The sequence below is a fragment of the Bufo gargarizans genome, chromosome 4 (genome assembly GCF_014858855.1).
Source record: "Bufo gargarizans isolate SCDJY-AF-19 chromosome 4, ASM1485885v1, whole genome shotgun sequence".
In the NCBI taxonomy this organism is placed as follows: domain Eukaryota; kingdom Metazoa; phylum Chordata; class Amphibia; order Anura; family Bufonidae; genus Bufo; species Bufo gargarizans.
This window is the reverse complement of record NC_058083.1, coordinates 179901971-179914935: the sequence shown is the minus strand read 5'-3', so window position 1 is coordinate 179914935 and position 12965 is coordinate 179901971. Positions and strand designations below refer to the sequence as shown.

General features: G+C 40.8%; 1 protein-coding gene across 6 annotated transcripts in view; it reads right to left on the bottom strand.

Annotated features, from left to right (window-relative positions):
• The window catches only part of PLD1 (phospholipase D1), a 254625-nt gene that overhangs the window by 31431 nt on the left and 210229 nt on the right, over nt 1–12965 (bottom strand). For all 6 annotated transcript variants that reach the window (XM_044288588.1, XM_044288589.1, XM_044288586.1 and 3 more), the window contains 2 exons: nt 4879–4989; nt 1249–1337 (listed from right to left, as the gene is read on the bottom strand). In XM_044288588.1, coding sequence (XP_044144523.1) covers nt 1249–1337; nt 4879–4989 — 200 coding nt within the window. The remainder of the gene's footprint in view (nt 1–1248; nt 1338–4878; nt 4990–12965) is intronic.

Sequence of the window (12965 nt, the reverse complement as noted above, 5' to 3'; positions counted from 1 at the left end):
CGCAGGACAGGCCCCATAGAAATGAATGGGGCTGAGTGAAAATCGCAAGCATCCGCAAGCAAGTGCGGATGCGGTGCGATTTTCACTCATGGTTGCTAGGTGACAGTCTATTCACTGTATTATTTTCCCTTATAACATGGTTATAAGGGAAAATAATAGCATTCTGAATACAGAATGCTTAGTACAAGGTCAATTGAGGGTTAAAAAAAAATAAAAGAAATTAACTCACCTTGTCCTCTTCATCGCGCAGTTCCCGGTCTCTTCTGATGAGCTGTCGGCTAAAGGACCTTTGGTGACGTCAGATCACATGCTCCAATCACATGGTACATCACCGTGGTGATGTACCATGTGATTGGAGCATGTGATCTGACGTCACCAAAGGTCCTTTAGCCGACAGCTCATCAGAAGAGACCGGGAACTGCACGATGAAGAGGACAAGGTGAGTTAATTTCTTTTATTTTTTTTTAACCCTCAATTGACCTTGTACTAAGCATTCTGTATTCAGAATGCTATTATTTTCCCTTATAACCATGTTATAAGGGAAAATAATACAATCTACACTACAACTAACCCAAACCTGAACTTCTGTGAAGAAGTTCGGGTCTGGGTACCACAGTCTGTTTTTTATCACGCGAGTGCAAAACACATTGCACCCGCGTGATAAAAACTGAACATCGGAACGCAATCGCAGTCAAAACTGACTGCAATTGCGTACCTAATCGCGCGGGTTTGCCGCAATACACCGGGACGCATCCGGACCTAATCCGGACACGCCCGTGTGAACCCAGCCTTAGAACAGTTCTCCTGGTGAGAACATCTGACCACTGGGACTTCCAGTGGTCACTATCACTACAAGGGTAATGACATTTTCAGCAGGAGATGCCAAACATTCCTTTTGAGGACACAACGCTATGCAGAGTTCTAAGAAAAGATGCTCCACAACTATTACAGGACATAAATGGATCTTCTAGTGCTTAATCAAGAACAGATATGTTGTGATTTAGTAGCAGACATTTACATGACGATTCGGTTATCCACTTCATATGATTACCAAACATCATCAGAAAGTCAGACAAAGTATACTAGCGATAAGACAAGGTGTGGGCACACATCCCTAGTGTGGTTAGTTAGGTTTGTAGCATAGTATAAATCTACACTCTAAGATGGAGTTCATCCGTATTAATGTGTTATACAATGGCTTCCACGCCAATACTAACACATTTTTGTACAGCTGACACATATGATTACCTGTGAGCTTTGATGATCCTCTGTGCAATGGCGTCTCCAATCTTGTTAAATACTACTTTATTGTCAGAGCAGCTGATAAAGAACTGATTCTGAAATAGATATAAAATGTTGATTTACAATGAATGAACAGAATTAGTCAAATGTTATACATGTTGCATTCATTTCATCCACCATGCCTATGACAAAGACCCTTATTCTTACCATATATACATACATACGGTCAGCTTTTTAGACAAAGTCAGAAAAATACTTGTAACCTATAAAATAATAGCAACAATTTAGGTAGAAAGGGTGGCTTTGGTAACATGCAATGTTAAGGCTGCCATACACTTAAGACAGCTGTCGGGGCAGTTATTACCTCCAGATCCCCCATACACACACTGCTGTGCAAACATCTGTTCTGAACAGCGGGAATGGAGCAAGTGGGTGCCAGAAACCTTTTGGTCATGGCGTATCTCCCCTGAGAACCAAAGGATCAGGCAAGTTGAAATGCAACTGCTGGCAACTTCTCCCCCTACCCACTGTCATCTGCAGTCAGGGGAAACCTGGAATACCCTGATACACCTCAGCTGGAATACCCCGTTACACCTCAGTCTTGCCAAAATCTGTGGAATTTGTCAACATTCATCTAAAAAGTGTATGGCAAGCTTAACATTGCAAACAGAGGGGCAGATTTACAAATCTCATCTAAGGCCGCATTTACACGACTAGGTGACATCAGTGTTGCGGACCGCAAACTGCAGTCACTGGCCGCATAGACCCTGCGTCGAAGTGAGGACCAATTCACTTCAATGGGTCCGCAATCTGTAAGATGTGGCCAAAGATAGGACACATCCTATCTTTTGCAACACAGAAGCACGGACCCGGAAGAACATGGAAACAGTCTGCAGAACGGACACCCATTTGTGTGACTATGGCCTTGTATCGATACAGTATAAACTTTAGACTAGGCAGTCTAAGGGATCACCAAATGTATATAAGTGGGCAATGATGGATTAAGTGGGGCATTTTTATACACTTTTCTAAGTTTTCACTGAATAAGGGTCCATTCACACGTCCGTTGTTTCTTTCCTGATCTGTTCCGTTTTTTGCTGAACAGATCTGGACCCATTCATTTTCAATGGGTCCTGAAAAAAAATATGACATTGTGCTGTCCGTTTTTTTTCAGGACCCATTGAAAATGAATGGGTCCAGATCTGGTCCAGATCTGTTCAGCAAAAAACGGAACAGATCAGGAAACAAACAACGGACGTGTGAATAGACCCTAAAACGCATAACTGTGGTGCAAAGCATCTACACAAAGCCAGGATTCTGGTGTATTTAGCTTAGTAAATCTCTCCAAATGTTGGTTATTCAAACACTGGAAAAAAAGGGAATTAACTTCCCATCTGTGGTCTTTCTAACACAGTTTTCCTATTGACAGACAAGTCTGGTCTTTAAGGAAGAAACCCTGTCATTATTGTCTATCTATAGAATGCTGTTTTTCACAATACCTACCCAAAACATAATAAAAGTTATAAGGTAACCTGAAATGAATAAATTAAAACTTCACAGTTCTCTTGGATCTTCATGTACAATACAGTACCTGTGTGGTGTCCCTTACTTCAAAGTCCTGTGCTTTGTGTTGTTACAGAACAATGTTGGCATGTCACAGATACAGTGGAGCTGCAGCCTGGTCACCAGTCACTGTATCTACAAGTTCACATTACACTTGCTGTTCCCTCCCTCCCATTGCAGAGACCGCTTACTTAAATCAGTGTTCATACTGCTGTATTCAGAGGATGTTATGAACTAGCAAGTTCCTTATACAGGAACACCCTGTTTAGGTAGGAGCTACAGTAATTCAATCCTCCTCCTGTTTTTCTCCATACTGAAATTAATAGAATGCATAGCATGAAAGTGAATAGGGCTGTTTCAAATGAGCGACTCCACTGCAGGAATCACGCTGTGTGTGTGAGTGTGATCCTCCGTTCTAGACCTGTAGGAGCACATGGCATTATCATGATTTATAATGCTGTGTGCCACTGCTTGAACTTACTTCTACGGGATCATACTGGCAGCTTTAGGTCACTATGATTCTGTGGAAGTAAGTTCAAGCAGAGGTACATAGCATTATAAACCATGATAATGCCGTACGCTCCTGCAAGTCCACAACGGAGGATCACGCTCACACACAGAGCGTTATTTCTGCACTGGACATGCTCGTCTAAAAAAAAATGCCCTAAGGGTCCTGTTAAATGGGCCGCTATTCAACATAGCACGTTGACTGGAGCTCATTAAGGCCCCTTTCACACAAAAGTTACGCATTACGTCCGGATGCGTTCAGGGAAACTCGCACAATTAGACAAGCAAGTTCAGTCTGTTTTGCCTGAGATTGCGTTCAGTTGTTTCAGCGCGAGTGCAATGCGTTTTGATGCGTTTTTCACACGCGTGATAAAAAAAATTGAAGGTTTAAAAACAACATCTCTTAGCAACTATCAGTGAAAAACGCATTGCATCAACACTTGCTTCCGGATGCAATGCGTTTTTCACTGAAGCCCCATTCACTTCTATGAAGCCAGGGCTGCGTGAAAAATGCATAATATAGAACATGCTGCGATTTTCGCACAACGCAGAACTGACACGCTCATGTACACAGACCCATTGAAGTGAATGGGTCCGGATTCAGGGCGGGTTCACCCTGCATTCACGTCACGCTTTGCACCCGCGCGGAAAAACTCGCTCGTGTGAAAGGGGCCTAAGTGCCGTTTATATGCGGCAATCATTGTCAGTATGGGGGATGAGCGATCGTTAATACAATCATTCCTCATATTACAGTTTTAATCTATCCCCTGTTTACACAGGACAATGATCGAAAACTAGCATTGTTTGTTGCATGTAAAAGAGACCTAAGATCACTACTGGTGGTACCTTTACACTGCCCAATGTTCGGGCAGATTATAACTAACAAGCATACGTACAAACGCTCATTAGCGATAATCTGCCTCTGTAAAGCTGCCGCCGATTACCTGATGAATGAACAAAACACTAGTTCATCAGGTAATAGGATTGTTGGTGCGCACACCTAAATCATCATTTGCTGGCGGCAGATTGTGCTGTCTAATAAAGGAGGACTACAAAATAGTGGCGCCTCATCTTGTTGGATATTTGCTTTATGGTAAATAAACTGCTGCTCGGCCTCCACATTGAAATATTTAAGATATCACCAAGGCACCCATCTTTTCTTTTGTTGTTTTATTCTATAATCTAAATCAGTTCAATTATCAGTAGAGGTCCATAATGTATAACAATTATGATAAGGGATACAGCTAACATCATAGTATGAAATAAAAAAGCAAAAGAAAAGATGAGTGCCCTGGTGACATCTTATGTACTATGGGTAACAGCCTTCCACCGGCACCACTGACCTTACCTGGAGAGCAAGTGTCATCACTTTATAGTTCCCATTAAAATATGCTTGCTTTTACTTTTCTCCATGCTATGCACCAAGGCTCCTCTTCCTGCAATGCTCAGCCTTCTGCCACGTTTCCTTACTTCTCATTACCTTATCCTTGCACACAAACCAAACTCATGTCCTGCATTACTTATTCTGTTGGAAGAAAAGATGCACAACAGGCAAAGTCTTCCTACCTCAATGTAGATGTAGTGCTTGCTGTTCTCAATCACGTGCACATATGCATTGTGGATAGACTCTTCATGGTACTTAATCCCAGCTGACCAGTCTGCTGCAGAACGGATAACCTAAGAAGATACAGCACAGCAGGATAAGCTACATTAATGTAGGAGAAACAATACAGAAAAGCTAAAATCAACAATGTGGCACTTAAAAATGCTTTTTCCAATTTTTATAAGACTCAACTACATAAACTGAAAATCTTTGTAACATTCATAATTTTTTTTACCTAACAGGAAGACACTTGTAACGAAAAAGCAAGGGATTAAAGGAGTGAAACCAGAAAGAACTGGTATATACTTACCTGACTTATGCTGCACAACCACTCTGGTTCTCCCAACCGTCTCGATTCACAATGCTGCAGTGATGATGTCACATCAACATCATGTGAGCGCTGAAGCCAGTCACTGGCCTTAGCAGTGCACTGAACAGGTCAATGACTGGCTGCAGCAGTCTGGTCATCGACGTGAGGTCACTGCTGCAGCTGGGTATATGGAGCATGGCCTGGAGAACCAGAGTGGCGGTACAGAATCTGCCAGATAAGTACTTACCAATTCTTTCTGGCAGGCTGATCCTAAGGGTTATTCGGTTGTCTCTTTAAACCAGAAAACTTGTCATGCACTAACCTGTCTGCACTCCTGCAGCGCGTCCAGATTTACTATGGTGGCATCGCTCTGTTGCTATGGCAACCAGCCCCGCCTTTAACCCATCAGGAAGCCGGGATGGAAGACCAATCAGGCTCTGTGCCAATATCACATGCTTCCTGAGGGCGGGTTATTTATACAGGTAGCTGCTGGCCACAGTTGCCTGTGATTGGCTTTCCTGCCTCACTAGCTAGTTGCGTGTTTGTTACTCTGGATCACATGTTTCTCTGACTTTGCCTTTGGATACTGATTTTGCATGTGATGTGACCTCCTGGCATTTGACTGTGCTAGTTTAATGACCTCACCCATGCCTGTTGACTTTGTCTATGACTTTTTATCCTTGTTTCACTTTGCTGTGTATTTGTATCAAATTTTGGATTCAATCCGGTTCTGGTTTTGCCTGTCTGTTATTTTCCTCTTTACATCATTTTTGTTTTTGCCCCTGCACTTCGCTAAGAAGGGATTGTCGTCCAGTTGTGGGCCGTCACTTCGGAACGGATTATGCAAGTAGGTAGGGGCAGTGGTTAGGATAGAGCACAGGACTATCTTTTCATGACAAAACCCCTTTCATGGTATTAAGCCACTCGTAGGTTCGACTACAGAGTGGCTGTAAACTATGCCACAATACATTTTTACAGTAAATCAGTGAGGGTTTTCAAGCGCTTGTTGCTGTCTGTGGATTTTATTAGCTACATGTAGCCATAACCTTAGATATAAGGTTACAGGTCACTGCTTTCACCAGCTGATCCACTTTCTGGTTACAATCATGTAGAATAAATCTGCTAGTTAGGCAGAAGGACATTTGAAAAAATAAAATTACAAAAATGACAGCATCAGGAAACGAGTACATGAAATGTAATGATTGAAATCTTATATTACGTAATCAGCAAATACATCCTACTCCTATCTTCCAGATATATAATATGCATGCTATGATATACAAGATGGATTTACTTGTCATTAAACATTTCCATAAGCTATCCTAAAGTGGGCGCACACAGCTGATGTTTATGGCAATATGTGTCCGTGGGATCTCTACATACAATACACTCAATCAGCCAGCAGGGGGAGCCTTGAGAGAAGGTATTCGCACTACAGCATAAAGAATTCCACAATTCCAAAGCATTCAGCTTGTAGACACATAAGGGTGGCAACTTGCTGGTATAAGTTAAATACTTGGGAGGTGTGAAATACTAATCACAGCCTCATTCCAAAACCCATCTGGCATGTTCTCCAGCATTTAAGTTGTCTGCGAAAAATCCAGTTAAGAAAACCTAACAGTAAATAGTAATTATACTCTTCAAAGAAAGAGAAACAGTCGGCACTTCACCGTGCGTTTATTTTATAACTTCTGACCGGATTCACACTTGCCACGGCTGCTCACGCAATACAATGGTGGTGCTCTGCTAATAAAATTATTGAATTCATGAAAAGTGAGATGATGAAGAAAAAGAGGCACTAACCAGTTGTATTAATAGTAGCTTTTATAGGGGAATACTCAAATGTGAACACGGCTCTAGCGTTCTTTGGGAACTGTCATCTGATCATATTTTTATTTTTCTAAGTGTGATATATTTTTTGTAAGCTTTATCAATAACATGCGCTGGATATCATCTTTATAATAATCGTATTTTTAGATCTCTGCATTGTTCTTCAAGAACTTCTCCACTTGTAATTATTCTTGCTAACCGCACAAATTGGCCATAAGGGACTGCTGTCAGTACATGTGGGGGGGATGAAAACTCTTTAAATGTAATAAAGCATTAGTAGAAGTGGGTTTTCTATATATTGTGGTGTCTAGACTGCCATGTTTTACACTAACCTGAACATCTAAAAACTCTAGTTCTTGTTGTTCTATTCTACTCGTGAATTGCATATTCATAACATTGATGTTATTAAGATGTTCTACAAAGGAGTGGAACAATTTCTCATCACCAGCCCATACAATAAAGACATCATCGATGCATCTTAAAAATATCCTAATATGTGTCACATATGGATTGGCAACCGTGAAAATATATTTCTCCTCAAAGGCTGCCAAGAACAGATTAGCAAAGGTTCAGGAGACCTGCGTCCCCATAGCTGTACCTGCTATTTGACTGTACCACTGCTGATCATACATAAAGGAGTTATGAGACAATACAAATGACAATGCTTCCCCTATGAACTCCGTGTAGTGCGCACTCTTACCAAGCCTAGTCAATAGACTGCAGATGGTTTGTACTCCTTGCTCCTAGGGTATTCTTGTATAAAGACTTTCCACATCTATTGCAGCCAGCAGATAATCTTCTTGCCACAATTTCTTTGAGAGCTCCTAAAAAGTCACCGGTGTCCTCCAGGTAAGACGGAATCCCTTGTAAAAGTGGTCCTAAAATCCAGTCCGGGGAAAAGGGGCTCTGTCAGTGGCCCGATTCCCGACACGATGGGACGTCCTGGAGGATCCACCAGTGACTTGTGCATTTTTGGCATATAATACCATACTGGTTTAATAGGGAAACGTGGATAGAGATTCTCTGCAGTACGTTTGGATATAAATCATATGTCTGCATATTTCCATAATAGGGCTCTCAATTGTTTTTGATGTTTACCTATCGGGTGAGTTCTAAGGGGCATATATGTGTTACTGTCACTGAGCTGACGTGCTGCCTCCTGCATGTATTGTGTCTTGTACATCACCACTGTCTTTCCACCCTTGTCGGCCAGATTATTTATTATATCTTTATGCTTAGAGATCCAATCTAGAGCACAAAGCTCTTCTTCTTCCAGGTTGGATCCCTCTTTAAGATAACTCAAGGCTTTAATTTCCTTGACGACCTGCCTCTGAAAGAGGTCAAGGCTACTACCAGCCGGCAAGGGTGGAGTGAAAGTAGTTTTGACTCCCTTTGTGAACACCTGGTGTATCTCACTTGATTCTGATTGTTTATCTAATTCACACCCTTGTAATTCTAATAGAATATCTATTATCTGTCTGTCAGTTTTATCCTTGTACACTCCAAAATTAAATCCATGGGGACCAATCATGATTGGTGTCTCTAACTCTTTCAACTCTTCAATATTCACATTTTTATCATGAAAATATTTGTGTAAATTCAATCTCCTCACTGCTTTGAACAAATCTATTTCAAAGTGTATATCATCAAACTCATGCACCATACCAAAATTAAGTCCCTTGGATAAGAGTGGCAGGCAGTCTGTGTTTAGATGGACCTCAGTCAGATTCACCCCATTATGTCCCACTGGTAGCTCTTGAATATCCCCCACATTAAATGCTGGCGCCTCCAAGCTACTTGTTGCCTTTTGTATCCACTTCTTTGCGTGTTTTCTGTTCGGTCTCCCTCTTCTTGTGTTACTCCTAAAGGGGCCGCTGATACATCTGAATCACTGTCAGCTATTTTCATATTGATCCGATCTTGGGAGCGTTTATTTAAATCTTCTGAAGCGCTTGAATCGGAATCTGTCGTCCAATATTCTCGGGACAGACGTTTATTTGGACATCCTCTGTGCACGTGTTTGAATCATCCAGTCAAAAATCTTTCCACTGTCATAGTCGTCTTTATCACACAAGAATTTATCTTTCTTTTTCTCTTTTATTTCAGCTTGTATCGAGTATTTTTCCAATTTATTTAGAAAAGTTTGAAACTGGTTATCTGTTCTGCTCGTTCTCAATTAATTTTTAGCTCTACTTAATTCAATTAGCACTTTTGGCATATGTTACAAAGAAATAACCTCTTGAGAGATAAATCACAGAATATGCCAATTGTTAGTGTTAGACGTAGTCAAACTATAGGAGATGTAATTACTAACAGTAATTTTGTGAGCTCGCAAACCAATTGGTTGGAGAGATGGGGACAAAGGGGAAACTTTAGATGTAGACACTGCTCGACGTGTGATTTTGTGTACAGAGGTACATCAATTTATGTAGGAGGTATACAACACACAGTTAAAAAATGTATTAATTGTAAAACTACATATGTTGTATATGTTATTCTCTGCCCGTGTGGCAAAACCTATAGGCCCCTATATGTTCGTTTTAGGGAACATAGGAAATGAATTGAAACTGGTATTGGAGCGACCCGCCTCATTGAACATGTACACACTATACATCAGGGAGATCAAAAGGTTTTAAGATGTGCTGGCATAGAAGTAGTTAAACTACCTATGAGAGGAGGAGATAGAAATCATAAACTATTACAAAAAGAAGCTGAGTGGATTATTAAAACTAATGTCATGGGACCATTGGGTCTGAATGATAAGAATGACCTGGCTGTCTTTATATAATTACGTTGTTTTTAACATTGTATGTATTTGTATTAGATACATGGACATGTAATTGTCTCACCTGTTGACCAGTCACGTGGAGGAGTGAGTGTGGTATTTACTACACCCCTCAACCACATCACAGGAGGCTTGACAAAGCACTGTTTAGTGCGAAACGGGTGTTGCCTTGGATTGCTGTGCAGTGACCCGCATCTAGCATGTTTTTACCGGGTATAAAAGCTACTATTAATACAATTGGTGAGTGCCTCTTTTTCTTCATCATCTCACTTTTCATAAGTAATTATACTCTTTATAAACCCAGTCGTTACTAACCTAGTGTCATCCACTCCAGGCCAACATATTTAACCATTATACAGGCAGCAACTGCCATATGTCAGTCTATACATATACTGTACCCATATACTCTCATCAGCCATACTATGAACTTCCTGCTAAAAGCGATGTTCATTTTTTTCTCCCCCTTCTTTCCAAAAGCCATAACGTTTTAATTTTTCTATTGATATAGCCCTATGACTGCTTGTATTTTGCACCTGTACTGTTTAATGGCAAATTTATATATATATTTATATATATATACACACACACACACACACACCTTTTTTCATACAGTATGTGCAGCGCTATGGAATGAATGGCGCTTTAATAATATGATTTTTTATATATATATATATATATATATATATATATATATATATACACACATACACACACACACATACACATACACACACACACAACTTTATACAATATTATTTGCAGGATGGAATAGGTAAAAAAAACTAAAAAAAATTATATTTATTTTTGCATAATTTTTAATCATATTTTAATTCAGAATTGTTTTTGAGACAATGACTAAAAACAAGAATTTTGGCACAATTTTTTTTTACAGCATTTATCATGATTATTATTATTAAGTTATATTTAAATATTTCGGACATGGTGATATAAATTATATCTATTGTTTTAATAAGAGAAATAGGAAAATAATTTTTTTTGGTATATCTGTACATTATTTATATAACCACAGCTTTTTTTGTCTCTAGGGGATTTAAATCTGCAATCAAACTAAACATTCAGGCATTTACGTACAGATATACGCCACTTTTGTGCTATATATCTGGCGCATAATATGCCACATGCCATGTTGCGGCAGAATCTGCAACTTCTTCCCCATTCACGCCAGGTCTAAAAAAAAGTGGGCCGGCAGGCCTGTCTCAGTCATCATTTTCTATACCTGGAAAAAACACAAAGGTCTAATTCTGTGAACCGCTGTGAAAGCTGGCAGATCCTGGCTCCAGTTCCGTTTGGTAATTCGCAGTGACGCTAGTGGTATGGGGGGGGGGGGGGGGGGCGGTGACAGAACGGGCTCTGCTGCCTGATGCCAATGACTTGCATCAAGTGTGAAGGGGCAGCATCAGCGAGGAGGGCTGTCTGGACATCAGTGACTTTGGTTGTCAGCTTTCCTTCTGCCATCACATTGATCCCCTCCACGTATACCACTCCAACAGGTGGGTGGCCCTGCCCTCTTAGCATTAGTGGACAGTCCATAAAAAAAAACAAAAAACAATAACTGTCCTTGAATGGAAAATAATCATAGATTAATCTTTTTTGCCAATATCATCCAGTCCAGTAAAACCGTATCTTTATTAAACCGGGAGTTTAAAACCTATAACAACACTTTTTGCAGGGGTTTGAATAAAAATTCTGTTTTAAATGACCTGTGCAGTGCTGGATGATGATGTGTGTTGTCCCAACTTCTCCCACTGGAATGAGGCTTTGAGACTACTAAAACCGGCTACTAGCGTGGACAAGATATCTGTACTTATAAATGTTTCCTTATACAGTGATTACGTTTTTTATTCACACAAAACTAGATTTTAAAGGGTTTTCTGAGCCTTATATCGGTGGCCTATCCCAAGGCGAGGGTTCTGGGAGTCGGACCCCACCGATCTGATACTAATGACCTATTCTGAGGCTTGGTCATAAATATTTAATTTCACCCAACAATTTTTTATTTAAATAACTTTATTTACAATGGTATTGGCCTATGTTCATTTATCACATTTCCCTTGCTGCATGAATTGCACCCAGACTTGTAAAGCAAGCTACACGGCACCTGTCCTTTAAGCTGCCTTTTCTGAGGAGAGTATAGTATAGTAATATACATGGATTTCAATCTGAAGTAGTGCTTGAAAAATGCATGTTAAATAGTGCAGTGCACTGCTAGTGCTGCCAGCGAGGCGTCCAATATATTCATGTGCCAGCTTCCCCTGCCCTCCAGACGCTGATTGTCAGCTTTCTCTGTATGCCCAGTAATATGAAGAAACCTATCAATCAGAGGAAGAATGCCAGGAAAGCATGCACAAATGGACACACTGCACGCTGCAAAGGTTAAAATGCGAGTTCTCAAGCATTACTTCACATTAACACACTTATTTCAGTCTGTCACTTGGGAATTAATGCTACACTATTTATGTCATCTTCTTTACATAGATGTTAAAGTATAACTGTCATATATATATTTTTGGGAGTATTGGATTGTGGCGATTTATTATCTCCTTGGTGGCCCTATTTCAACTTTTCACTGTGTATTCAATTACCCCTTAATTCCACAGTTTTGTTCCCTGTACTGCTTGCTTTTACCTCTGCTTAAAAAAGGGTTGCCAGGCATGTTCCGTCTATCTGTTGAAGGGGAGGACTCAGAAGCACGCTGCGTGCAAGGTCAGATTACTGACAGCCAGGGACTGTGAGTAAATGATTAAAGCCAGGTCCTCCCCAGCAGCTGATAACAGTGCCTGGGCTGTGTGCACTTCTCCCTGTCCCTGCGCTTGGCAGACACTCCTTCACTCAGCAGACTGGGACAATGCAGTGTTGGAGCAGCGCAGAGCAGGGAAGGGAGATCTGCCATCTGCTCAGTGTATAAATGAAAGAAACATGTGGTAAGAGGACCCCTTTGTGCTGCAGGAGATTAACCCTTTAGGGGGAGGACTATGGTAACTGACACTTTTGGGGGGCTATTGTTACTGGCTAGTGAGGGCAGGCGGGATTAGCCTCAGGGTGAGGGCAGTGGCGGCCATCTTAACTGAATAGTGAGATTGCAGTTTTATGCAGACTGGTTGCTA